General features: G+C 39.9%; 1 protein-coding gene across 8 annotated transcripts in view; it reads left to right on the top strand.

The window, feature by feature from the left end:
* The window catches only part of ppfia4 (PTPRF interacting protein alpha 4), a 699,006-nt gene that overhangs the window by 597,330 nt on the left and 77,610 nt on the right, over positions 1-24,066 (top strand). For all 8 annotated transcript variants that reach the window (XM_043716872.1, XM_043716871.1, XM_043716866.1 and 5 more), the window contains 3 exons: positions 1,276-1,410; positions 17,616-17,699; positions 19,818-19,949. In XM_043716872.1, coding sequence (XP_043572807.1) covers positions 1,276-1,410; positions 17,616-17,699; positions 19,818-19,949 — 351 coding nt within the window. The remainder of the gene's footprint in view (positions 1-1,275; positions 1,411-17,615; positions 17,700-19,817; positions 19,950-24,066) is intronic.

The following is a 24,066-nucleotide window of genomic DNA, read 5'->3' as shown; positions in this document are numbered from 1 at the left end:
TAATCTCAAAACAAAGGGAAAATGTCATTTGTCCTATTGGCACTTCAGATGCAAATGTAGAGTGCATAATTCCTCCCTACTTACAGCATCAGAAAACAAATTAATATTGTTAAAAATTATAGTTTGTTGTTTGGAAAGAACAATAGATGGAGAACAAAAATTAAACAGGTGGCAGTATAGACATGCTATTTTAATCATTGAGAGATATTTTCCTCTGCTAATTTTAATCATTGAGAGATATTTTCCTCTGCTAATTTTAATCATTGAGAGATATTTTCTTCTGTCTGCTAATTTTAGTTGTCGAAGTAAATGCAAAGTGTTGTACTTTGCTTGTCAGCTCCAGGCTGTCTCTCCAGTATTCATTATAAATTGATAGATAAAATTCAGAATTTAATAACATCAAGTTGCACTGCAGGATTTAATGCTTACGGTTTCCAAATGTATAATAAATGAATTGACTAACTTCATTTAACATCCTTCATCTATTAAAAGGGCATGAAATGCAAATGATGATGAAATGCTAGTGGTGTAAAAATAGCCATATTTTGCTTCTTTTCAATTTTTACTCAGCTGTTTTATGTACAGATAATGCAAGTTAAGAGACATATAATTTTGTTTTGTTTGTTTTCATCTTCAAATGGAATGGAAAAAGACCAGGTGAGAGGACTGGAGGTGAACCAAGCTGGTTGAATGCACCATGTGGGTACATTTTTACTCTCTCAATCATTGCTTAGTTCAGGATCTATGTATCAACCAGATCTTGAAGCTCAGCAGAGAGCCCAGTGCTTCACTCAAGAATAAAGGTAAAACTGGCATTAATTGGTCCAGAGTCTGACAGATCACCACATCAGATTAAGTAACAATGTTTGCAAATGCTGAAGGGGAAATTTCTAGTCCCAGACTCAATTGTAGTGAGTCAGAGATGAAATAAGAAGCAATGGTTTAGGGTATAATTAAATTTTAAAATGCCTGGTTTTAGTTCTATGTACATTAATGAAAAATAACCTAATTTAAACAATACTTTGTAGAGTAGTTTTAATACAAATTTTCAAATTAAAATTAAACTTCAAATTGATTTGTATGATGCAAATGCTTGATGGATTCAAATAATGAAGGGATTGACTCAGGTGGCTGACAGAAAGTGGGCTGTGTGTTTTTTCTAAGTACTTCCTACCCCCTTGTAGAAAAAGAAAAGAAACTTCAAAACATCTTCCAGCAGAATGCATGTTACTGTAGCACTCGTGTACTACTAACGCATTGTTCTCTTTTAAATAGAGTGAAGAGAAGAATCGACATATCCAAGAACTGTTGGAGTTGGCTGAGCAAAAGCTACAACAGACGATGAGGAAGGCTGAGACATTGCCTGAGGTGGAGGCTGAACTTGCACAACGGGTTGCAGCTTTAACCAAGGTGTGTGCTGTCAGTGTGGTAACCAATCTTCAAATAGGCAGGGAACTCTCCTAATGAAGCCTATAAAAGCATTTTTTAAACCTTGATTCCGTTTTTTGTTATTATACACCAAAAGATAAATGTTTTTGAATAGAGTTCAAAACCACTTCTCTTAGTTCGAGCTATATTTCAGTTAACCACCATTTATAGAACTCTTACATGACTGATTAGCAGCTCCCCATATTTAAACAGCCAGTTTTCACCCAATTAACCCTTAAACAATATATCAATCACCTTAGGCATCCTTTTAGATCTTATTAGATAATATTTTTCATCCCTCTTTTGAAAAGATTTTTGAGTTTGTGTTTGTTGATTTGGGATTTGAAGTATGAAATCTAATGACCTACTTGAATAGTTTGAGAAAAAAAGGTTAGAGAAAGAATACTGTGGTGATAAAGCACAGCTTGAGCTGTGATATTTCATTCTTCATCTGAAGGTTGGAAACTTAACTAATTAAAGGTTTGTCTCTCATTTTGCAGCTGCAGAGCTTCACTTCATTAAATTTTCTAAGAACACTTTTGTTCTGATGACTTTAAACTGTCCATTTAAAGCTCGTTGCAAATATCTGTACATGACAGACCATGTAATGCTTAACACGCTTAGTGGAGACATTTTCCCATCTGCCTTCATTTTGTTAGCTCTCTATACCTTTCTTAGAATTTCAGCTCAGAATAATAACAATTTGATTTAAGCAATTGAAGTACTAAAGTACTATCATTCGTAAACTGGTGCTAATTTACAACTTCATGCGATGCTGCTGATGTTGCCCAGCTTGTAGCTACTCCTACCAGGAAACCTACTGTAACATATGCCATGTTTGTCTGGCTTGCACCATCCTCACACACTCATTGTAGATAGTCTGCAACTGTTCTGACATTTGTCATTTAGCTACACCCAGGTTGATCCCTTTTTCTATTCCCCTCCACATTGTCCTCTAGCAGAGATCTCTGTAGCTTTCCAGCTCTGATCAGTTGGCCCAAAATACTGACATTTTATTTCCTGGATGCCTCATTTTAGCATTCCATTTGCTCATGCGATTTCAAGTGCCTTCGTTATAGTAGGGGATATTAACTTTCCAAACATAGACTAGGACTGCCATAGTGTTAAGGGTTTAATTGGAGAGGAATTTGTTAAGTCTGTACAAGAAACATTTCTGATTCAGTATGTGGATGTACCTACTAGAGAAGGTGTAAAACTTAACCTACTCTTGGGAAATAAGGCAGGGCAGGTGACTAAAGTGTCACTGAGGGACTATTTTGGGGCCAGCGACCATAATTCTATTAGTTTTAAAATAGTGATGGAAACGGATAGACCAGATCTAAAAGTTGAAGTTCTAAATTGGAGGAAGGCTAATTTTGACGGTATTAGGCAAGAACTTTCAAAAGCTGATTGGGCACAGATGTTTGCAGGTAAAGGGACGGCTGGAAAATGGGAAGACTTCAAAAATGAGATTAGATTAGATTTCCTACAGTATGGAAACAGGCCATTCGGCCCAACAAGTCCACACCGACCCTCCAAAGAGCAACCCACCCAGATCCATTCCCCCACCCTATATTTACCCCGACTAATGCACCTAACACTATGGGCAATTTAGCATGGCCAGTTCACCTGACCTGTACATCTTTTGGATTGTGGGAGGAAACCAGAGCACCTGGAGGAAACGCATGAAGACACAGGAAGAATGTGCACACTCCACACAGACAGTGCCCAAGGCAGGAATCGAACCCGGGTCTCTTGCACTGTGAGGCAACAGTGCTAGCAACTGAGCCACTGTGCCGCCTAATGAGAGTCCAGAGACAGTATATTCCTGTTAGGGTGAAAGGAAAGGCTGGTAGGTGTAGGAAATGCTGGATGACTAGAGAAATTGAGGTTTTGGTGAAGAAAAAGATGGAGGCATATGTCATGTATCGACAGCAGAGATTGAGTGAATCCTTAGTAGGTAATAAGGCAGTAGGAGTATACTTAAGAGGGAGATCAGGAGGGCAAAAAGGGGACATGAGATAGCTTTGGCAAATAGCTTTAAGGAGAATCCAAAGGGATTCTATAAATACATTAAGGACAAAAGGGTAACAAGGGATAGAAAAGGGCCCCTCAAAGATCAGCAAGGCAGCCTATGTGTGGAGATGCAGGAGATACTAAACCTATATTTTGCATCAGTGTTAACTGTGGAGAAGGGCATGGAAGATATAGAATGTGGGCAAAGAGATGGTGACATCTTGAAAAATGTCCATATTACAGAGGAGGAGGTGTTGTATGTCCTAAAACGCATAAAGGTGGATAAATCCCCAGGACCTGATCAGGTGTACCCTAGAACTCAATGGGAAGCTAGGGAAGTGATTGCTGGGCCCCTTGCTGAGATATTTGTATCATCGATAGTCACAGGTGAGGTGCTAGAACACTGGAGGTTGCCTAACATGGCGCCACTATTTAGGAAAGTTGGTAAGGAAAAGCCAGGGAACTATAGACCAGTGAGGCTGACGTCGGTGGTGGGCAAATTATTGGAGGGAATCCTGAGGGACAGGATGGACATGTATTTGGAAAGGCAAGGACTGATTAGAGATAGTCAGCATGGCTTTGTGCATGTGAAATCATGTCTCACAAACTTGATTGAATTTTTGGAAGAAATAACAAAGAGGATTGATGAGGGCAGAGCGGCAGATGTAATCTATATGGACTTCAGTAAGGCGTTCGATAAGGTTCTTCATGGGAGACTGGTTCGCAAGGTTAGATCTCACTGAATACAGGGAGAACTAGCCGTTTGGATACAGAACTGGCTCAAAGGTAGAAGGCAAAGGGTGGTGTTGGAGGGTTGCTTTTCAGACTGGAGCCTGTGACCAGTGGTGTGCCACAAGGATCGGTGCTGGGTCCACTGCTTTTTGTTATTTATATAAATGATTTGGATATGAACATAGGAAGCATAGTTAGTAAGTCTGCAGCTGAAACCAAAGTTGAAATTGTAGTGGACAGCAAAGAAGGTTACCACAAAGTACAACAGGATCTTGATCAGATGGGTCAATGCGTGGAGAAGTGGCAGATAGAGTGTAATTGGGACAAATGTGAGGTGCTGCATTTTGGAAAAGCAAATCAGAGCAGGACTGAGTGCAGGTTCATAATTCCTTGAAAGTGGAGTCGCAGGTAGATAGGACAGTGAAGAAGGCATTTGGTATTCCTTCTTTCTTGGTCAGAGCATTGAGCACAGGAATTGGGAGATCCTGTTGCAGCTGTACAGGACATTGGTTAGGCCACTTTTACCTGCAATTCTGATCCTCTTCCAATTGGAATTGTGAAATTTGAAAGGGTTCAGAAAAGACTTACAAGGATATTGCCAGGGCTGGAAGATTTGAGCTATAAGAAGAGGCTTAATATGCTGGGGTAGCTTCCCTGAAGCATCAGAGGTTGAGCGGTAACCTTATAGAGGTTTATAAAATCACGAGAGACATGGATAGGGTAAAAAGACAAAGTCTTTTCCCTAGGGTGAGGGTGTTCAGAACTGGAGAGCAAAACATCTTCACAAAATTGCATATGGCTATTTTGATCCTTCTAACTTCTGTATCACGTTTGCACTTTCTGTTGTCATTTCTTCTCATGGTTTATTTTTGTCTTCTGGTATTTGAGCCCAATCTATATTCTAGACATGTCGGTTTATTTGATCAGTGATATTTTGTAGGTCCTCTTTTGATTCTGGTTATATTCCCAGTGCACCTCAAGTATGCTTGTGTACTTGTTTTCAGTTTCTACCAGATCTTATTCTTTGAATATCTGTCTGTGTACAGATTGAATAATTTCAACAACTGTGCACAGCCCTGTTGTACACCTCGCTTTGGTTAATGTACGTTTGATTCACTGTCTTCGAGCCTGTTGCGTCCTACTTTGTCCCACTAGAGACCCAGGGAAAAAAATTACATCTTTCCTCTAAACATCACAGTTCAGCAACATGTCTCTTTGAGACATCATCTATGAAGCATATGTAAATATTCTTATTTACTTTGAGATAGTTACCCTTTTTTTTAAAAAGTAAGGATCAAGTATGAATATTTCAGGATGGATAATCAGAATAATCAGTTATCAGAACAAGAAACAGAGGCAAATGAAATATCTTGAAAGAAGCAGACAACATGTTGGAAAGGGCACATTGGGAAAAGGAGAAAATGAAAGCGCTGGATGTTTCATGAATCCAAGCAATGATGATTGAGAAGAAATACACCTGAGTATGATAATATTGAAAATAAAGAATATACATGATGCAGGCTAAAGATACAGGGTGTGATGAAGTGTGTAATGTAGTATTGGGAATGAAAAGAAATCACAAGATGAGACTTATGTATGAGAAGGTGAAATTTTGATGGAAAGAATGGAATCAGAACAGGTAATGTATGTCTAAAAGACAAAGATAGCAAAGTATTGTTTGAAAGGGCTGCAGGAGCAAAACAATGACCAAGATATATGAGAGTTGTGCAATGACTCAACTGAAGGGAATCCTCAAGATATAGAGGCAAATGATGGACAAAGCATAATGATATTAGAGGTAAGGAATGCTTTGAACTTGTTGAGTGCCAGAAAAGCTCTTCAAATAAATTAAATCACAATAGAACATCTAAAAGCCCTTGGAGAAACAGAATTGGAAGTGATGACTCAAATTTGTGATCTAATTATATACCAAAGGATAAATTCCAAGTGACTTCAGGCATTCATTATTCATTATGTTACTTAAGAAACCCAAAGCAATGGAGTGCTATCATTTTCGAATTCTGAGCTTAATGAGTCATCTCATTAAAGTGACTTTGAAAATCATAATAAAAAGAAATAAAACACATTTGAAGTAGAGATTTACAAACAGTATGGATTTAGACCTGAAGTAGGAGCAAGAAAGGGAATACTTTATCTAATAACCATTGTCAACAAATATCAAGAACCAAACAAGAATGTTTATATATATTCATGCCATACTCAGTGAATAGAAAAAGCTTTCAAAAATTCCCTTGTGAACTTTATTTCTATGCTGATTTGGGAAATAGTTTGGATTTTTAAAGGAAACTCCCCTCATGTCCTGCTAGCTTTTATAGTTGCCTCTGCAAAAAATAAATCAGATGTAGCTCTTAACAAGTACTTGCCAGCTTCAACATTGCTCACAGTACAAGTGGCATTGAAAACTGCAGGGGTAATTCACATGTAAAGTTCATTATTGAGCTCAGTAGTTAACTGTAAAACAGTAGTCCTGTCATTATTTTGGTGCTTTGAAGTTGACCCATTTGCCCTTCCTTCCCAAGAATGATGAAGGCAAGTTGTCAAGTATTGTTTATGTTCCTTAAATCTCTGAACTGTCTGTGAATGTCTTCCAATTTACTTTCTCCAAAGGATGGATTAGATAGTTGCTGGATGTATGAGAAAGCAATAAATTGTTTCCTGAATAATGAAGACACAGCCATAAAGCATGTGTTGTGGAGAGATGATTGGTAAAATCCTTTATCTGTGAGAGTTATGAAATAAGAGTTCTATGATGATGCATTAAACAGTTTTCTTGTAATGAAAGGAGAAGTTTCAAACATTTTCTTATTGTAAATTAGCTAAGCTACTAAATTAGTCAATACCAGGAATTAACATTACAATGAAACTCCTCTGCCTTCACTTTTTTTACTTCCATTTTCTACTCTCCTTCCTATTTCAGCATTAACCTCATTTATTCTTTTCCTTTAAATTGCCATGATAATTTACTTGGCAATCCACCTTCCCCATCCATATATTATGAAGGAGGAAGAAACTTCAAACAAAGAAACGTGGAGCTAAACTAGCTTTAATGTCTGCTTTTGTCACTAACAAAAAGCCTAATCAAAAATGTTGGGTGGTTACCAACATTTCGTGTAAGGTTTTGGTTTTGTGCAAGCTTTTTTTCCATGCATTGAACCTTTAATTAGTTTTGTATGGGAGCCCATGTAGTGTTCACTCTGCAACAAGCTCTGCGTGATAACATGGCAACAGGTTATTGGACAAAATAGCACACTCTGAGCTTAGAGGGAATGCCAGTGGTCAGGCTGCCAGATCAATCTTTGCAACAAAGATTGTGCCACAGCAAGGAAATGTTTTGCTGTAAATGAGTGAACTCATCAGCGATATGTGCTGTCAGCAGGCTATATTGCAGCAACACAGCAGGAAATTTTGGAGCAGTGCTTCGCGAAAGCCCTGATCACCTCCATCAGAAGCGTAAGGGCAAATTGTACACCATCCTGGCTTAAATACGTATCAAATCCTGGAAATAGTGACGGAACCATGTTGTGGCCCTTGTACATGTCACTCCACAAATGCAAAAGTACAGGACAGTTAGTCTCCTTTTTCCCAAGGGCAATTAGGGATGGCCAATTAATGCTTGCCTTACCAGTGACACTTGTGGCCTGAGAATTAACACTGAAAACATCTTTAACAATGTTCTCAAGGATAAGGTGCTAGTTTCACAGTTTATTTGATATCTTTAAGCTGACAGATTCTTAACAACGTGTTATTAATTGTGTTTGGGACTATTGCAGTATCTAAAACCTGTAGAGCATTATTGTCAAGAGACTTACAATGACGTTCAATTTTCAAATATACCGGATTTTCCAATGGCTAGATAGTTGTTTCTGCAGGTGGAAATTGTGCTTCAGGATCCCCTAGAATTCCCACTCTATTTGACTCTGAGGGAATTGCCTGGGAGTTGAAGACTCCCCTCGACAATTCTTAAAACCCTCCAAAAGTATCCATTAAATCAAAGATTTCTGAGGGTTTTACTGCAGTTAGTACTTACTTGGGAAAGGTTAGACAATTAAAAGCTGAGTTTAAACACCTGACTAACTTAATTTGACCCTCCTCCAACTACTCCATGCCACACCTTTCCCACCCCAACTGCACCTCTTCCCAAATCCTTACACTGTCCAGACCCTGACCTGAAATCTGGGCCACCCACCTTCTCCCCCATCAGGATTTGACACACTCTGTCTCCCCTCAGGACCTAATGTACCGGTTAAAATCACAGAATATGGCAACTACTGTTGTGGATAAAGGAGGAGAGGTTTGCCTCTCCAACTATTCTGCACTATGTGAACAAAGAGGACTAAGGCATACTGCACATTTCTGTAGGATCCATGATTGCAATCTCCTGCTGGAAATGCAGAGTTCATTCTTAATGTATAAAAGAGCAGAATGGCTATCTGACCATGAAAAATCCACCCAATATTGGTACCATTTTAATTTAATTTTCATTATATTTGTTGCTAATTCATTGACAAGAAAGATCTGTGTGTGGGAATAAGTGAAAAGAAGTTCTCGTTTTTGTTGATCATTTTCAGACCCAGGAAGTTTCACACTCAGAATAAAAGTGCTGGATGGAATTCCAAGGTTGAAATGCTTGTTCTTGTTGTGCTGGTGCCTGTACCGTTGCTGTTACTTGGACATTAATTTAAATTTCTATAATGGTATCTGTCTAAAATGGATAACTCTTCAAAGAACTGGCACTGGCATAGTTGCCTGAAAGACTTCCTTCTTTCCAAAGCATACAATGCTTCCATTAAACCCATTTAATCCAGTCATGGTCTTAGTCATTACTGTTTGGAGCCGTGTTAATTTAACCAAAGTAAACACATTTATATTCATCACGGAAATTGATTTGTACAGCTTTCATACATCACTTATTAGTAATGCAATCAATTCAACTTATTTTCTTTCTACTTTTGAAAAATGTTAGTATTGATCCTGGGCAAAGTCAAATGCTTGAGGATAACCACAGACTTGGGAAACATTCAATGCTCACTCAGTATCTGTGGGAATAGTGGACAAATAGAAGAATTTGCACGGTTATGTTAACACTTCCTCCACAGCTGCTGACTGATAAGGTCAGCAATTTCAGCAGTTTCTGTTTTTACATTTATAGCTTTTACAGCAATTTATACTTGTTCTCCTTCCTGTTCTGTAGAGTTTGGATTAGATACCTGTCATTCCTTATTTCCTATTTTGCTTTATTTTCAAAATCATTATTGGTCAGTGGACAGGAAGAAATGCAAATGCTGTGTACATTTAGAACAGAACATAATTTCTTGGGAGCCAGCAGAGATTTTAATAACCTGCAGAAACCATTACCAACATAAAGTGTGATTTTGCATTGATGTAATTAATTTATATTTAAGCACAAAAGATTGTTATAGACCAGACCAAACCCCCTGAAAATATATGAAGAAGATAACCGAGCTCCTAACTTTTTCTTATTTTAAATGCAAGTGCCAAGTGTTGTGTTCCAGGAGCAATTCAATTGGTCAAACTACCAGTCTTGAAGCAAAACACACTTTGTTCGTACACTGTAGTTAAAATAGAACAAAAGAAAGAAGTGGAATAACTTAACTCAATGGGAAAACTTAACAGAATAATAGATCATTTAACTACCAGACAGTAACTGTTCCAATATAGGGAAGATCGTTCCATTGGTGGGAAAGACTTAGACCCGAGAGCACAGCTTTAGTGTAAAAGGAAGACCTATTAGAACAGAGATAAGGAGAAACTTATTCAGCCAGACACTGGTGAATCTATGGAATTTACTGTTACAGAAAGCTGTGGAGGCCACGTCATTGAGTACATTTAAGATGGAGATAGATAGGTTCCTGATTGTCGAGGGGATCAAGGGTTACAGGGAGAAAGCAGGAGAATGGGGTTGAGAAATTTATGAGCCATGATTGAATGGTGAAGCAGACTCAATGTGCTGAATGGCCTAATTTCTGCACGGACGTCTTATGGTCTTATCCCATAAACAAACCCTTGGCAAAGGCAAAATTCAGTAAAAAGAATAGATTGTCTCACATGCAATTCTAGCAGCTGTAAGAGAGAGAGGAAAACCAGCTTCCATATTCAGCTTCAGGACCCTATCAACTGCAGAATGCTAAAACTAAAAAAAAATGCTGGCTCAGTGGAAGCTTGACCCCTCCCCACTCAGGCTGCTTTTATTGTTCCATTTAAAAATAAAACACCCATGGCCCCTCAAAGTGTTTACTTTATTAGCTCTGGTGCAGACTGCTAGTCATCTCTGTCACAGCCTTTTCTCATTAAAATGAATGACAAAATACACCACCAAAAGCCATAGTATCATCACAAGATGTTTTGTCAAACTATGAATTCCTTGGAAGTCAGCAAGATAAAATTCAGAAGAAGAAATGCAGATGCCCTATTAAAACATGATTTCCATTATTCTCTTTCAAGACTTTGTCTGCCAGTGTATCTGTGCATAGTAACCTTAAGTGGGCAACATGTACCTTGCAATTTTCAATACACTACAGTCTAAAAGATAAAGGAAGTTGTGGAATCTTTGTCAAAAGTGACCAGTGTAAGCTGTAGTCATTATTCTGCAAAAGTCAGGAACATTACATGGGGATATTATTGTTTGGTAAGAGGTGATTAGGGTTGGGGAAGAGGTTATAATTCTATGAAGGAGTGGTCAGAAGGTGTGCATTTTTAGTGTAGCAACATTATCACTGCTGAGATCAGATGTATTTATCAGTGATCTCCGTAAGGGCATCTATTTGTGGGTCTTCAGATGACTGAAGAGGCCAACAGGGATTCACAGATTCTATTGCAGTGTGGGCAATGGGGAGGTGATGGTGGTTGGAGGTGATGGTGAATGGGCCTTCCTGATGTTATAGGCAGAAGCGGGTACTGCAGATGTTAGAGATTAGAGTCAAGATGAGAGTGGTGCTGGAAAAGCACAGCAGGTCAGGCAGCATCCAAAGAGCAGGAAAATAGACGTTTAGGGCAAAAGCCCTTCATCAGAGACTGAACATCCTTTCTGATGTTCTGTCTCTCCTTGCCCAAGAGTCGCTTCTGTTCAGTGGCACGGCAGTAGTTGATTCCGTGGTTTCCTGCTGGATAATGTTTCTTTGTTGATTCTGATTTGTAGCCATGCCCTCCCAGTTGTTGATATTGATGTGGAATTTCTTGAGATTTGTCCAGACGTTATCTTGAAGCATTTCATTTGGCCACCAGATGCACCCTGACATTCCTTCAGCTGGGAGTGCATGATCTGTTTCGGGAAACATGAGTTAGGCGTTTGGATGGCATGGCCGATCCATCGGAGTTGTTGTTGAATTGTAGTGGTTGTGATGTTGGCTATATTGGCCTCCTCCAAGATGCTAGTTTTAGTCCGCCTGTCTTCCCAGATGATCTGCAGGAATTTTCGTAGGGATCTCTGGTGAAGTTGTTTTGGTGCTTTATGGTGCCTACTCCATGCTGTATAGTGGGAAGGACAATGAATTTGTAGGCCAGAAGTTTAGTCTGGGCCTTTTGGCCATGGTCTTCGAACACCTGTCACAGGGTCCACTGGCACAGCTCAGATGGTTTTGTATTTCTGCATCAGTGTTGGCCTTGGAGGAGAGAAGGCTGCCAAGGAATGGGAAGTGATCCATATTTTCAAGGGAATGGTTGTTAACCCTTTTTGTAGGAGAGATGAAGTGACTGTTGGGTTGTGGTTGATGGAGTACTAGAGTCTTTTTTATGTTAAGGGTAAGGCATAGGAGCTTATATGCCTTGTCAAAACCATCCATGATGCAATGTTTACCTTCCACAGAGTGTGGTGTGATGATGTCATCAGCATATTGAAACTTCAAGATGGAAGTGGTGGAAACCTTGCCCTTGGCCTTGAACTTTTACGGTTGAACAGCCTCCCACCCATACAGTAAATTATTTGAATTCCCTTTGGCAGGTTTGGCCAGTGGGATGGAGGATGGCAACAGTAAAGATGCTGATCAGGGTGGGTGCGATGATACAGGCCTGCTTGACCTTTATCTCCACAGTGAAAGGTTCAGACTCCAACCTATGGTTGCTAAACTGTGTCGCAGACATGTCATCATGCAGCAGCCTCTGCATCCTGGCAGCCAAATTGTGACTGAATCCACCAGAGAGCCCGTCGGTTCTCTGTGTCAACTGTCTTCATTAGGTTGATGAAGTCAATGTAAGGCCATTGTTTCTGTTCCTGATGTTTTTCTTGTAATTGATGTGCTGTGAAGATCATACCTGTTGTTCCTCTGGATTCAGGGAATATTGCCTCAGATAACGGCAGAAGTCTATTGGCAAGGGCATGTGCGAGTACTTTGCAAGTGGTTGACCAAAGGGAGATGCATCTGTAATTCCCACAGTCAGCCTTGTCATCTTTTGAAGATTGAGAAAACTTTAAAGGTCAACAGAAAACCACAAAAATAGCTATAAAGAAAAATAAGATAGAGTATGAGAAGAAAACTAGCCCAGAATATAAAGACAGATAGCAAAAGTTTCTAAATATATATAAAACAAAGAAGAGTGTCTAAAGTAAATGTTGGTCCTTTCGAGAATGAGAGGGGACAGTTAGTTATGGGATAAGATGAAATGGCTGAAGCATTGAACAGGTATTTTGCATCTGTCTTCACAGTGGAGAATACTAATACCATGCCAATCAGTGACGAAGAGACAAAGGTAGGTGAGGACCAGGAAACAATTATTATTACGGAAGAGCTAGTGTGGGGTAAGCTAATGCAGCTAAGGATAGATAAGTCTCCTGGCCCTGATGGAATGCATCCCAGGGTACTGAAAGAGATGGCAGAAGAAATCGCAGGTGGACTGGCAGAAATTTTCCAAACTTCGCTGGACTTTGGTGCAGTCCCAGCAGATTGGAAAATAGCAAATGTGACACCACTGTTTTAACAAGGGAAGTAGGCAAAAGGTGGGGAATTATAGACCAGTGAGCTTAACCTCTGAAGTAGGGAAGATGCTTGAGTGTATTATTAAGAAAGAAATAGCAGGGCATCTCAAAAGAAATTCTCCCATTGTACAGGCACAGCATGGGTTCATGAAGGGCAGGTCATGCTTCACAAATCTTTTGGAGTTCTCTGAAGATATTTCAAGCAAGGTGAACAATGGTGACCCAGTAGATGTGATGTATCTAGATTTCCAAGCGGCCTTTGACAAAGTGCCGCACAAGAGGCTGCTGCATAAGATAAGGAAGCATGGTGTTAGGTGTAGAGTATTAGCATGGATAGGGGATTGGTTGACTGACAGGAAGCAAAGAGTGGGAATAAATGAGTGCTGTCCTGGCTGGCAATCAGTGACTAGTGGTGTGCCTTAGGGATCGGTGTTGGGACCACAATTATTTATAATTTATATAGATGTTTTGGAGTTGGGGACCACGTGTGTGGTGTCAACATTTGCCGATGACACTAAGATGAGTGGCAGAGCAATGTGTGCAGATTACTGAAACTTTGAAGAGGAACACAGATATATTGAGTGAGTGGGCAAAGGTCTGACAGATGGAATACACTGTTAGTAAATGTGAAATCATACATTTTGGTAGGAGTAACAGGAAAATAGATTATTACTTGAATGGTAAAAAAGTACAGCGCGCAGATTTGGAGAGGGACCTGGGTGGCCTTGTGCAAGAATCGCAGAAGATTGGTCTGCAGGTACAACAAGTAATTAGGAAGGCAAATGGAATTTTGTCCTTCATTGCTAATGGTGTTAAGAGGTAATGTTACAGCTGTACAAGGTGCTGGTGAGGACGTACCTGGAGTAGTGTGTGCAGATTTGGTCTACCTACCTAAGAAAGGATGTGCTGGCACTGGAGGGGGTGCAGAGGAGGTTCTCTAGGTTGGTTCTGGAGTTGATTGGTTTATGAGGTGAGGCTGAGTAGATTGGGATTATGTTCATTGGAATTCAGAAAAATGAGGGGGGAAGTTATAGAAACATATAAAATAATGGAGGAAATCAATAAAATAGAAATAGAGAGGATGTTTCCACTGGTAGGTGAAACTAGGACAAGAGGGCATGACCTCAAGATTAGAGGAATCAAGTTTAGAACTGGACTGAACTGAGAAGTAACTTCTTCACTCAGAGAGTTGTAAATCTATGGATTTCCTTGGCCAGGGAAGTTGTTGACTCTACTTCAGTAATCGCTATTAAAGCTAAGGTAGATACTTTTTTGAAAAATAAAGGAATTAAGGGATATGGTGAAAATGCAGGTAAGTGGAGTTGAGTCCACGAAAAGATTGGCCATGATCTTATTGAGTGGCAGAGCAGGCTCGAAGGGCCGGAAGGCCTACTCCTGCTCCTTGTTCATATGTTCTTATGTTCTTTTTGAATATAGTCACAATCAGAGCATTCCTGAGCTCCAAGAGGAGTTCTTCTTTGAGCCAAATCTTCAAGAGCAAAACGTGTATGTGTTCATGGAGCTGTCGGACACTCTCCTTTAGGATCTCTGCAGGAATCCCATCAGGTCCAGCAGCCTTGTTGTTTCTTAGGCTCCTTATGGCACCTTGTACTTCGATTGCTCTAGGAGGTTCTTCCAAGTCACCTTACATGGACTGCTGAGGGATTTAGTTAATGATTTCCAAGTTAACATTGATAGTACGTTGAGGCAGTATTGGAAATACACTCTCCAGCAGGTGTTTGCTGTCTCATTGTCCTTGAGTGGTGTTTGTCACTCTTTAGAATTGAGTGAGTTTAGACCATGGTAGCCTGGCCTGTGTACTGCCTTGGTGGCACTAAAGATGCCTCTTGTGTCATCAGCATTTGCCAGCTGCTAGATTTTCAAGGCTTTATCAGTCCATTTGTCAGAGGGAGATGGATCTGGGTGGGTTACTCTTCAGAGGGTCGCAGTGGAATTGTTGGGCCGAGAGCCTGTTTCCGCACTGTGGGGAATCTAATCCATAATTTGTTTGTGAGCTCCCTTCTCCTCTTTTGGACATCAGCCCTTAGCTTTGACATAGGCCCTTCTTTTGGCCTTACAGTTGATTTCATTCTGTCAGTCACAGAAGGCTGTCCTTTTCTTGGAGATGAGCTGTTCAATTTCCGCATCATTCTCATTGAATTAGTCCTAAAGGTTACTGGACGTGTACCCGAAAGTGTTACTGCAGATATTGGGAATGGTTGATTTAAGCAGACTGTGTCACCTAGGCTCTTGATGTTGAATCTCAACAAAGTCTGCTTCTACTGAACCTTCCTCTTTGTGTACTCTGATAGACATTGTGAAATGGATATGATGGTGATCAGTCCAGCAGTCATCTGAGTCAATCGTAGCCCTGGTGACATTCATGTCCCAATCATCCCTGGAGTGAACAATGACATAATCAATAAGATGTCATTATTTCGAGAATGGGTGCCTCCAAGATGCTTTGAATTTGTTTTTTTCTCACGGCAGTGTATGTTTATGATTGTGAGGTTGTATTCAGTGCATTTTGAAAGAAGAAGGACTCCATTGGAGTTAATGTTGGCAATATCTTTCCCTCCTATGGTGCCATTTCAAAGGTTGTGATCTGAACCAACCCTCTCCTGTCCTTCATGGGGATGCTTGACAACAGTGTGTCAAGATTGGCATAGAAAGTCTCCTTTACTTCCTTGTTCGAGTCAAGGGAAATAAACACTCACAACTTGTAGCTATCTTGTTGTTTGTGACATCAAGCAGATGGTCTCGAGTCGGTTGTTAATCCCCACGGGAAGTTCAGCTGGGTTCATCAGAGTTCTTACATCAGCAGTAAATCAATCTTCCAAGATTAAGCAATGATTGCAGACTTGCTCTGTTCCTGCCTATTTCTGGGCTAATAAAGTTAGCAATCTTGTTTCACATACCTGTAAATGTCAAGCTTTTGATTTTAGATTTTTAGGGCAAATATAGAACATTAGCTTTACATGAGTAATAGTTTCAAGAAGTTGAAATCCACGCTGGTTCGTTGGAGCTACCAATGCAGCTAACCACTCTGAAAATAAGAAATGCTAGAAATCATAGCAGGTCAGGCAGCATCCGTGGAGAGTGAGCAAGCCAATGTTTTGAGCCTAGATGACTCTTCATCAGCTTATCTGGACATGAAATGTTAGCTTGTTCTCTCTCCACGGATGCTGCCTGACCTGCTATGATTTCCAGCATTTTATTAGTTTACAGTACAGAGTCCATCATCTGGAGTAATTTGCTCTGAGATGTTGCTAACAATGCTGCCTCAGTGGTTGCTGACCATGGTTCTGAAATCAGGAGGCAACAGCTGCCCCAATCTGTGCATTTCTGATGGTTTGTAAAAGGAATGGGCATTTGTGCAAAAGACTCACTGGTCCAGCCTCGCCCCCAAAACTAGCGTGAGGTTTACGAAAAACTAACGCTGTTATGGCCAACACTTAATAAAATCAGCTATCACTTGAGTGTATGCCATAGTTCAAAATCATCATGGTTGTTAATTTTCCCTTTCTGGCAGAGAAAATAAGCTTTTCATATGGAGAGAATGGCTGCACTTGCTTGATTATAAGAAGAGAAAGTGATATCAGTTTGTGATTAAAATGGAAGGATGTCATATCTTTAAATTTAAAATTCAGGAAGTGGTATTTTTAGGGTATAGTACCTGAGTAATTTGAAACATGCTGTTTGGTAAGCATAACATTTTTAAGGGGAACAGATGACTTTGGCTCTCCTGTTTCCATGACAGGTTCACCTCACCTCATTCTATGTTTGTTATCAACTTGTTGATAAATGACTAAATGCTGCAACTAGTCAGCAATTCTCATTGTACCATGTTACATTCAAAATTATTAGAAAACATTCTAGGTATGTCTTAATCCTCTTCTATTTGGCAATTGCAGTGTTCCTGCATAGAGCTATGTACCTTCCTCCACATCACAAGTGTAAGCTGGACCAAAAGCAGCTCTAGCATTAGTTCAAGCCTTGGACTGTCCTCAGAGTGGAAACTTTAAAGGGTTCTGAGTGCACATCACTCATTTAGTTGGAGTGTGCCTCCTTATACATGAATAATCTTCAAAATGAGTAAACTGATATGCTAAAGACTTTTGTTCCTTTCATCCAAGAATATTAGCTCACCTTCGCATCAAATAAAAATTAGATAGTTTTTAAAAATCCATGATCTAACTTGCTGTGCTCTAATTCAGTTTGACGTGACTAAACTTATTCTCAAAAGGTGAGTGATATTTTGAAATAATTTGGAAATCCTGAAAATGTAGTAGTGTACTATAAATTAGATAATCTGTCTGAAAATGCATTTCCCTTGACTACAGATTGCTAAGTTTTGATTTGTCAGTGTTATCTTGAAGACAAGATCAACTACGGTCATATAGCACCTCCAAGTTCAGTATCAGGCATCATTGACAAAGTAAAACAACTATATGAATCAATAATAGCCTTTCACTTCCCTTTCTGTTAGGCAGAAGAGAGGCATGGGAGCATAGAAGAGCGCTTAAGACAACTGGAGAGCCAACTAGAAGAAAAAAATCAAGAACTTGGAAGGGTAAGTCTTCTATTGTTACTTATAGAAGGGTATGTAATATGTAATTTGAGCAGAAAACGCCTTGAGGAAATTTGGAAGTAAATTAGGTGAAATCTTCTAATGAATTAATCACTGGCTGCCTACATATATCAGTTCTTTCAGTACTTATTTCTTTGTTTTATGGCAGATTGGGGAATAAAATATACCAATCCATTTAGTGTAAGGTTGAGATTTTTGCTGTTAAAGAAGATAATACAGATCTTGATGGAGCGTCTGACCATTTTGAAGACATGAATAGTTTTGCTAGTCTTGTACAATAGTCTGTAGTTAATGCTACAGTGATATGAAGCGTAGGGCCATATTGGTGAGCTCTACAGACAAAAGTTGCACAGTAAGTGTGTAAGTTGTAGTCTGCAATATTTGACACAAGGATGTTCCCAAGTGGGGCAATTTGATGCACCCACGTCAAATCTATACTCTGAGAAGATACTAATAAATTGTGACTTAATTTGCAAAAGCAGAATAATATTGATTGGGAATCTGCAAAGAATGAATTGTAGATAACAGTGTGCTGGTAAATTAAAGTGTTGGAAACTTAGAAAAATTGAATGCCAGGGTTATCAAAGTGAACAAGAATTTCAGTATAACACAGAATAAAATATTCAGCAGCTTCTGTCTGAACAAGACAATTCACCTGATTGTTATTACCTTAGATAGTCATCATTCTGAGAGTCTTTACCATGGTGTCCTCATCCACATCAATTCTTTCTTATACAATGGCTTGCAACTCAAAGCTTTGTGGAAACAGGGTTGGGAATGAAGAAGCTGAAAAGTAAGGAAGAAGTGAAGAAATTTAGCGATAAACGATAAAATACATACATTGTATGGAATCGACTGAAGCAGCGATAGAATATATTCAATTCCCTCATCGAAGTCATTGACATATATATTGTAAATAATTGTGACCCCAGCATTGATCCCTGCGGCACTCTGCTAGATACATGTTGCCATCCTGAAAATGTCTCTCTTATCCTAATTCTCTCTCTTATATGAGATATGTAATCCTCATTCCGTAATGCTTCTAATACTATGTACTCTTCTCTTACCAAGTAACCAATATGTAGTAGCTTTCTGAATACCTTTTGGAACTGTACCAGTTCCCCTTTAACTGTCCTGTTTGTAATGTAAAATGTAAATTCTGTTTTTCCACTGAACCGCCTAACATTTTTAGACTTGCTTCCACATCCAAAATAGAAAGACATAACCAAGAAGGAAGGAAAAGAAATGTGTTTTTACTATTGATTAATAATGTGGGACAGAATATGGACTGCAGCAGTTTAAGAAAACTGCAGGGGAAATGTAGAGACAATTGCAATGTGTAAAAGACACTTTGACAAGTACATATATAAAAAAAGTTTCGAGGGATATGGGCCAAACACACGCAAATGGAACTCGTTCAATCTAGGAAACCTGGTTGGCATGGATGAGTTGGGCCAAAGAGTCTGTTTCCATCCTGTATGACACTATGATAGGTTACATTAACAAGAGAAAAGTTAAATTATCAGGAAAAGCAGAAGAAATGAGAGGGAAACGAATAAAAATATAGGTGACATTTTATTCTTTAATGGGTTATGGATATTGGTGGTAAGGCCAACATTTGTTGCTATCCCTAATGTTTTTGATCTGATTAAGCCATTGCAGAGGAGAATTGAGTTAACCATGAATTAACAGGGCATGGAGTTATGGATTAGTTTTCCAGTGGGGTTACCACTCTATCATCCTGTTTTCTGAGAAGCAGAATAATTTTTAATTTTATTAAAATAAAGTTTTTGTACTGCTAAGGTGGATATTGCCCTAATATAGCTACACCTAAATTTATAATAATTTTAATACTATTAACAGACTGTTTTTTGTAAAAGATGCAGTAACATGGTGTTTATGGTATTCAATTTAGTGAGTTCAGGTGTCACCATGGTAAATTGTGAAGTTGAGTTTTATAAATCTGCTCATTTATGGCTGGTAACAGAAACAGCTTGTTGTAAAAACCCAATTTATTCTCTAGGAAGATATCTAGCAAAGTAGGCTTAAGGAAAATTAAGTATTGCTTATAATTACTCATGATTCTATTTGTGACTGTAGGCTCGCCAACGGGAAAAGATGAACGAAGAGCATAACAAACGCCTGTCAGACACGGTGGATCGACTGCTCTCAGAATCAAATGAAAGGCTCCAACTCCACCTGAAGGAGCGAATGGCTGCTCTGGAAGAGAAAGTAGGTGGAGGTAGTGCTCAGTGTTCAGGGAGGAGAGGCTGGTGAATGAAGAGATTGTAGGTGGACATATGGTGATCCATGTGATCTGTATTATGGGGGACTGGTGGATGGAGGGAATGCAGGTAGACATGATGATCCATGTGTTCAGGAAAGCTGGTGAATGGTGGGAATGTAGGTGGGGATGGTGCTCTGTTCCCAGTGTTCAAGAATGCTGATGAATGGAGCCTAGTCAAAATATGAAATCGATCACGTGACTAGAAAGAAGGCTTGCCTTTCAAAATTGCTCCACGCAAAGTTGAAGGGCAAGCTTAAAGTGAATGTAAACCAAAACAAAATCACCACTTTACACACACATTGCATGTAGCAATTGTTATCTCCATGAAAAGGGAAGCAAGCTGTTTTGTGGAGATGAGCATTTTTAAGCCAGGAACATGCATGGGCTAATGCAAATAATCTGTTTTAACAGTGGAAACAAATACATGCAATGACAATAAATCAGTGGGATTTTCCCATAGATTTGACAACCAATATATTTAGAGCTGCAGGACAGTGAAAATTAGATAGATTAATATTCAGTCTACTGTGCAATTTCTGTTTGTATTCTGAGCCCTGCTTCCCAGATCTATACAGTTTATAAACAACATTTGATGTGGCCAGAGGCAGCACTCAGTATCTGGCAATGCTTGACTAGTAAAATATCATTGACATTGAGTAGTCAAGTTCAGAATGACCAAGGTGTCATCCACAACAGCAGGAGCACAATCCTTATAGTTTGGGGAATACTGCAGTGAATTGACGCCATGAAGCCAGGACCTTGTGCTTCACAGGGTTTGCAATGAAAACATAAGTAGTTTATTTGACAAGCATTGTTTGTCATAATTAGGTCAGAAGCATTCTTCATTGTTTAAATGCATCATGTCCAGATCCAGGACGAGTAAAGGCATATGGCATCTAGTGGTTATATTGTGGTATTGCGAGTGGTTGATCAGTCACAATATAGAGTTTAATGTTAAAATTTGAGTTTGATGACAGAAAATTATTCCAGAAAACATCAGAGCTTTTTAATGTTTTGGGTATGTTTACATTCAGTGGCATCAGTTTTATTAATAGGGACAATCAAGTATTCATATCATTCTCTTAAACCACCTTTTGACATGTGAAATGTAGTCTCAATCAGATTACAGAGCACAATAAATATTATTGAGACAGTATCAATCAATGGTGAGACATGTCCTAGAGTATCAAGCACAGTTTTGGATTGAGTGCTCAAAGAAGGAAAAGAAGGGTTAGTGAGATGAGGCAGGGTTTCAAATTAGTAAAGGGTAAAAGGGTTAAAGTGAACAATCTATTAACATAATGAGGATGACAGAACAGATCCAAATTCTATCAGCTTTGAGAGAGATTGGAGATTAGGAGCAGATCTCCTCAGGACCTAATACATCTGGAGCTGGCTTTGAGTAATGACCCAGTTTTTATGTCAAAAAGGGGGGTTGGATCATAACTGCTAAAAAGGAGGATAGTTAGTTGTAAAGGTATGATAGCATTGTCTGGGCATCCTTTTGGAATGAACTTTTGGAAGGAATTTGATGTGTTTTATTAAAAGGAAAGGTCAGTTGCTGATGTGAGTTATCTTGGACCTAAAAGTTTGAAGGTTTCCCATTCCAGATGTTTTTAGCTTACATTTCATTGAACCAGGTTTCTCGGAATATTGTTGACTTTGGATGTGATAGAGTTGGTCTCATTAGCAAACTTTATATGAAACGAGATACTGTCAATCGGTAAATTATGGATTGTGATGTAAATTGCCTGCTTTGCAGCTTATTTTTCCTGTGAACTGCTATGTTCTGTTTCCTTTTAATCAAGCCAGTTCACAGTTAGTAATTTTCTGTTCATTCTATTAGTTTAGCCTTGTTTTATTTGCATGTGTGAAAAGTCATGCAAATTATATTTGCCTCCCTAAAATATTCCCTAAGGTTAGCATCATTGAAGACGGTTTGTTGTTCCCCACACGTGGATTGATGAATTGCAAAAGCACATTTAAATAGTAAGATCACATTATGATACTTGGCATTCATTTCCACAATCCAAGCTCATTCCATATCTAGTTCTTCATCACCTCTAATCCAGACTGGTGATAAACAAAATACTTAATTTGAAAGTGTGGCATTGGAAAAGCACAGCAGGTCAGACAGCATCCGAGAAGCAGGAGAGTCGACGTTTCGGGCGTAAGCCCTTCATCAGGAATGTGGGGGGAAGGAGGCTGAGAGATAAGTAGGAGGGTGGGGTGGGGATAAGGGGGGAAGATAGCTGGGAAGACGATAGGTGGATGCAGGTGGGGGGTGATTGTGATAGGTCGGTGTTGAGGGTGGAGTGGATAAGTGGGAAGGAAGATGAACAGGTCAAGAGGACAGTATTGAGTTGGAGGGTTGGATCTGGGGTGAGGTGGTGGGTGGGGAGATTTGGAAACTAGTGGTCGATGTTGATGCCATGTGTTTGAAGGGTCCCAAGACACAAGATGAGGCATTCTTACTGTAGTCATCAGGTGGCTTGGTTTTGGTGGTGGAGGCGGCCGAGGACTTGCATTCCTTGGCGGAGTGGGAGGAGGAAGTGAAGTGGTCTGTCACAGGGTGGTTGGGTTATTTGGTGCGTGTTTCCCAGAGATGTTCCCTGAAACATTCCGTGAGTTGCTGTCCTGTCTCCCCAATGTAGAGAAGATCACATCTGACACATTAGATGAGGTGTTTGGATGTGCAGGAAAATTTCTGCTGGATGTGCAAAGATCCCTTGGGGCCTTGGACGGAGGTAGGGGGAAGATGTGGGCACAGGTTTTACACCTCTTGTGGCAGCAAGGGAAGGTGGAAAGTGGGTTGGTGGGGTTGTGGACCTAATAAGAGAGTCACAGAGGAAATGGTCTCTGCAGAACGCAGATAGGGGTGGGGAGAGAAATATATCTCTGGTGGTGGGATCTGGTGGGGCAGATATAGCGGAAGAAAATGAGCTGTGTCCAGAGATTAGTGATGTGGAAGGTGAGGACCATAGGATTTCTATTCTTGTTGGAGGGGTGGGTTCAAGGGCGGAGGTGCAGGATGTGGAGGAGAGGAGCTGGAGGGCATAGTTGATCACGTGGGAGGGGAAATTGCAGTCCTTGAAATAGGAGGTACATCCAAGCAATCTTTTCACATCCAAAGAGTGTGGTGTTGGAAAGGCACAGTCAATCAGGCAGCATCCAAGGGGCAGAAGAGTCAACACTTCAGGCATAAACCCTTCATCTGATCTGCGATTCTGATCTCCAGCATCCGCAATCCTCACTTTCTCCTAATCTTTTCACATCTGACAGAGATTTTCTTAACCATCCAAACAATCTTTTCACATCCAGCAGTGATTTTCCTGTACATTCAAACACCGCACCTACTCTGTCAGTTGCTTTGGATAATGTTGGGTTTATATAAAAAGGAGGATGGAATGCCAACTCTGGAAGTAACAAGCATGGAAAAGGCAGGAACAGAAATATTATGGAGGTAGAAGTAAGTAATCTTTCTGCAATAGAGGGTATGAAGTTAGGAAGTTGGCTTATGTCAAAGTTACAACTAATCTGGTTCAATGTAAGACAGTGAGCTAGAGTGGAGTGGAATTGAAGGTGAGGCTCAGGCATTTTCAGAAAGAGCTGAAATAAATGGCTTCAGTCTTCTCAATAGTTAACTTTAAGAAATTGTGTTTTATCCAGTAAGGTACCAGGCAAGCAAATTCTTAAATCAAAATGGGCCCAGTAGAAAGAATGAGGTCAGAGAGGGATTAGAACATAGAACATAGAGCGCAGTACATGCCCTTTGGCCCTCGATGTTGCGCCGATCCAAGCCCACCTAACCTACACTAGCCCACTATGTACACAGATCTTTGAAAGTTGCCACCCAGGTAAATAATGCGGTGAAGAAGGCATATGGCGTACTGGCTTTTATTGGTAGAGGAATTGAGTTCCGGAGTCCTGAGATCATGTTGCAGTTGTATAAGACTCTGGTGCGGCCGCATCTGGAGTATTGTGTGCAGTTTTGGCCGCCATATTATAGGAAGGATGTGGAGGCACTGGAACAGGTGCAGAAGAGGTTTACCAGGATGTTGC

Source organism: Chiloscyllium plagiosum, chromosome 26, assembly GCF_004010195.1.
Source record: "Chiloscyllium plagiosum isolate BGI_BamShark_2017 chromosome 26, ASM401019v2, whole genome shotgun sequence".
Lineage (NCBI taxonomy): Eukaryota > Metazoa > Chordata > Chondrichthyes > Orectolobiformes > Hemiscylliidae > Chiloscyllium > Chiloscyllium plagiosum.
This window is presented reverse-complemented; position numbering and strand designations above follow the sequence as displayed.